A 4,670-nucleotide genomic window follows, 5' to 3' on the forward strand; every position below is an offset into this window, starting at 1 on the left:
AGGAATGAAAATAAAAAAGAATTCGATGAAAACAAGAGAAATGCACTTCTAAAAGTCAAAATAAAATATCTATGAACGCACACAATATTTACTAACGTAGCATCATCACATAGATTTATTACTTTAGTAATTTTTGACATAATATATGTAAGGAAAATTGTAGTTAAAAGATAACAAAAGTATGAACTAAAAAAAAGAAGTGAATCACTTCATTTTATGTATTTGAATGTGCATTATCAAGTAATTGTCAATATAAACTAAAAAAAGAAGGAAAAGTATGAATTGAAACAAATTAGATAAAAAGAAGTTTACGCTTCCCATGCAATATTTGGGATCATATCATACCAAAAACTGTTCTAATTGATTCTTTTTCATATGGATAGTGAATCACTATTGTATTATATTCGCATTAAAAGCAATTTATTTCTTTGACTCATGTTATCCACGACTAAACTATACTACAAACAAAAGATAAACATTACAAAAGAATATGAACAATTCCAAAAGAAACTAAGATAGGAAATAATGAAAGCAAAAACTTTTAATCATCCGTTAAGTAGTTTGCCTAATTGAAAAAGCAATTTAAGAAGTTTGTAAGTCTTGAATTTTTTAGCTTCCAGGCGTATTACATAAATTTAAAAGTTAAACGAGTTTTTCTCAACAATATACACATGCAACGCAAGTGTTCTTTCCTAGTTTTCTCTTTATTTTTTGGCTGCTGAAGTTTGGCTTTTTCTACTTGCTAGAATAGATGACTTTGAGTTGTTCATTCCTGGCCAAATATGTAATGCATTAAGCAACCACCCACAAAATGATGTTGTGTTCTGGGCCATTTCAATCTGGTGTTTGTTACCGGAAACCAGAAGTTGAGGTGGAACATGGAGTTTTCAACATCTATGCTATGCCACTTGAAATTTCTCACTGATTAGGGTAATCGTACTCAAATTTTTTTTTCAAATAAAAGTTAAAATTTATTAAGTCACTTGAAAATAAGTAGAAGATAGAGGACATAAATGTTACCTCCCGATTCTAATGAAGTTAAAATTTTTTTTTTCAGAATATAAGTTTGAAGCAAATCCACATTGCAAGTTATTCTTTGCCAAACTTCATTCACCACAGGTATTAACACAAGCAAAGAATATTACGTGGGGTACTCATTGAATGCACCCCCACCAAATTAGACTCAGCATCTTGATTATGCAAAGTTGAAAAGGCTCAATGCTCAACGATATCAGATTCTGAATTACAAAATAATTAGAAGCCTAATTGATTTTTGTATTGAATTATGTTCTAGCTAAGAAGAAAAATCCAACAGAGTTAGTGCGGAAGCTAACAGGATAAGGTGTGCGTTAAGACCAAATTATGTTCTAATTAGTTCATCTTTCAAGGATTAACGAATGACTGAAATAAATGTTAAGCAAACAGCAAATGTAATTGTCAGCCCTCAGTGGAATAAAGATGAAGGCCCCAGCAAGAAAGTTAAAGTGAAAATCCCAAGCCAGGAATTTCCATTTCAAAGCATCCAAGAAATTTAAAGTGAAGATGCCAAGCAAGGAATATATATTTCCATTGCGAACGAAGGTGACCTGAATAACTCTGCACTTTTAAGCGACCAAATACCAATTCTCTTCTCTCTTTAACCACTTGTAACATTACCAATTTGTGGCTGCTAAAACCTCCCATTTTAAAAAACCATCTTGATCTCAAGACTGAATCCAAGTCATTTATTAAAAAAAAAAAAATGGCTGACGCTCTTATCAGCTCCACAATTCAGGTCACCTTGGAAAGGGCACTGTTTCTTGCCTCTGATAGGATTGGTTTGCTAGTTGGGTTCAAGAAGGATGTGGCCAGCATGACACTTTCTCTTGGCTTTGTCAAAGATGTCCTGGCTGATGCTGAGGAAAGGCAAAACCAAAGCAGCGGAGTGCAACGATGGTTGAAGTGTCTCGATGAGGTGGCTTATGATGCTCAGAATGTGTTGGATGAGCTCCACTATGAATCTCTTCGTCACCAGGTGGAGTCCCGAAACCGACACAAGCTCAAGGTATGCTGCTTCTTCTCCTTCTCTAACATTAATCTTGCTTTTCGTTGGAGAATGGCTTCTAAGGTCAGGGACATCAAACTTGAGTTGAGTAAGATAAATCAAGAAGCCAGTGATTTGGGACTGGTCAGTAGGTCAGACGTGGCAGCTGCCCTCCCTGCTGCTGGAGATACAACAAATCGGCAGACCGACTCTAGTGTCGCCCCAATGATTGGAAGAGCCGATGATGAATCAAATATACTAGAGATGTTGTTGAGACCATCTGAGAAGGTTGTTTCTGTTCTTCCCATAAATGGTATGGGAGGTCTAGGCAAAACAACTTTGGCTAAATCGATATACAACAATCACCAAATTGATGGGCACTTTCAGAAAAAGATTTGGGTTTGCGTATCGAAAAAAGTTCCAAGGGTGGAGCTTTTCAAACTCATTTTAGGCCAATTGAAGGACAAAAAGGATGAAGTGGGAGATAGGCAAAACATCGTTCAAGAAGTTGGGAAGGAACTAGGGAAATTAAGATATCTTCTGGTTCTAGATGATGTGTGGGATGATAATCAGGCATTGTGGGATGACTTCTTCACCACCTTGAAGGGACTCAATCCAATCAATCCACCCAAAGGAAGCTGGTGTCTAATCACTACTCGTTTGCATCTAGTAGCAGATAAAGGCTATCCCTTAGGAAGACTACCTGGTGATCATTGTTGGTCTATCATAAAAGGAAAAGTAGTTGAAGGGGAAGAAGTACCTAACGAATTGGATGCAATTAAAGACAGAGCTATACAAATATGTAATGGATTACCACTGGTCGCAAGTGTACTTGGCGGTTTGTTGCGCTTGAGGAAAGATAAATGGCGATCAATTTTGGAGGATAGACTTTTGAATTTGAATGAAGCCATGCAAATACTTCAGTTGAGTTTTGATAATCTACCATCACCAGCCATCAAGAAATGTTTTGCATATTGTTCTATTTTTCCCAAGGATACTGAGATGGAAGGGGATATGCTGATCGAACTTTGGATGGCAGAAGGCTTCCTTCAAGTAGATGTCAAGAACAGAACAATGGAGAACAAAACAATGGAGGAAATTGGAGAATATTACTTGGAAATTTTATTGCAAAGTTCTTTGCTGGAAGAAATAAGAGATGATGGGGAAAGGTATTATAAAATGCATGATATGGTGCACGATGTCTCAAAATCAATAATGTCAAAGTCTACTAGATTCATTAATTCGGAGACTGGTTCAGAAGACAATAGTAATCAGGTTCGTTGTCTTGTAATAGACTCATTTGGAGAAGGCACAAAAAATCTTTTTGAGAGTCGATCAAATTTGCTTCATACATTGTTTCTAAGTCAGGGTAGCTTATCTGATGATATGCTAATGAAGTTGAAGAATTTGCATGTTCTCAATTTGTCTGGTGTACAAAATCAGAATCTGCCAATCTCAATTGGCAAACTGATACACTTGAGGTACATTGAGGATTCTAGAAGTGAAACTTTGCCGGAATCTGTTTGCAAACTTTATAATTTGCAGACACTGAGGCTAAATAGTTTATTTCTTCCGAAGGGGACGTGCGATTTGATTAGCTTGAGACATCTCCACTTTTACACCACTAATAAAGAATTTCAAATGCCACTGAATATGGGACGGCTGACTTGCCTTCAGACACTTGAGTTCTTTAACGTGAGTCGAGAGAAGGGTCGACGAATTGGAGAGTTTGGAAGCTTGAAAAACCTCAAAGGCAAATTGGAGATACGCAATCTGGAACTAGTAAAAGGTAAGGAAGGAGCTGAGGAAGCAAAACTATCTGAAAAGGCGAATCTATTTGGGCTGGAACTTAAGTGGGCCCGTGAACGAGAAGGCGGCGACTACAACGACGAAGATGTGTTAGATGGCCTTCGACCCCACCCAAATTTGGAGGAGTTGGAAATTAGGAATTTTATGGGCGATCAATTTCCTCGATGGTTAATGGATTTGCCAACAACAACAACAACACTCCCCAAGTTAGCGAGTTTGGCATTTTATCACTGCCACAGATGCAGAGAACTCCTTCCCCTGCAAAACTTTACGTCTCTTAAAGAGTTGGAGATTTATCATTGTGATGGGTTAACGTATCTGCCCTGTGACATGCTGCACTCTTGTACCTCTCTCCAGAAGCTTCAGGTGACTAATTGCGACAATCTTATCTCCTTTCCGCTTGATTTGCAACAAACACCTTCTCTCTTGGAGTTGGAATTATTTTGGTGTCCCAAACTGAAAACAAGCATGACGCCCAAAGGATTTGGTTTCCTAACCCGTTTAAGGGAGCTTATAATTGGTCCCTTCTCAGATGATCATGAAAATTCTTCAATTTACAATGAGTTTGATTGGTCTGGATTGATATCCTCCTCCTCCTCTTCGTCATCCGCACTCCGTGAATTACAATTATATGGGTTGCTCAACATGGAGTCACTGCCACATCAGATCCAATACTTGACCACTCTCACGTCACTAACGCTGCGTAACTTTGGAGGTATAAAAGCTCTGCCAGATTGGTTCGGAACCTTCGCTGCTCTTGAAGACCTATATTTATCTGGTTTCAAAGAGCTTCGACATCTACCCTCTGAGGATGCCATGAGAAGTCTCACCAAACTAA

At 37.9% G+C, this 4,670-nt stretch overlaps 1 protein-coding gene across 1 annotated transcript; it reads left to right on the top strand.

Annotated features, from left to right (window-relative positions):
* Positions 1-1,741: 1,741 nt before the first annotated feature.
* Positions 1,742-4,145, top strand: LOC113760603 (putative disease resistance protein RGA3). Its single transcript, XM_027303253.1, has 2 exons — positions 1,742-3,980; positions 4,072-4,145. The coding sequence occupies exons 1-2, from the start codon at positions 1,742-1,744 to the stop codon at positions 4,143-4,145; spliced, it is 2,313 nt and encodes a 770-aa protein (XP_027159054.1).
* Positions 4,146-4,670: the final 525 nt, after the last annotated feature.

Source organism: Coffea eugenioides, chromosome 1 (assembly GCF_003713205.1).
Source record: "Coffea eugenioides isolate CCC68of chromosome 1, Ceug_1.0, whole genome shotgun sequence".
In the NCBI taxonomy this organism is placed as follows: Eukaryota; Viridiplantae; Streptophyta; class Magnoliopsida; order Gentianales; family Rubiaceae; genus Coffea; species Coffea eugenioides.

What these genes read in the sequence shown, in the direction of transcription:
- LOC113760603 (XM_027303253.1), top strand. Translation starts at nt 1,742, where the DNA reads ATGGCTGACGCTCTTATCAGCTCCACAATTCAGGTCACCTTGGAAAGG. An exon ending in GGAAATTAGGAATTTTATGG is followed by an intron (nt 3,981 to 4,071) that starts GCGATCAATTTC and finishes TCACTGCCACAG; the next exon opens with ATGCAGAGAACTCCTTCCCC.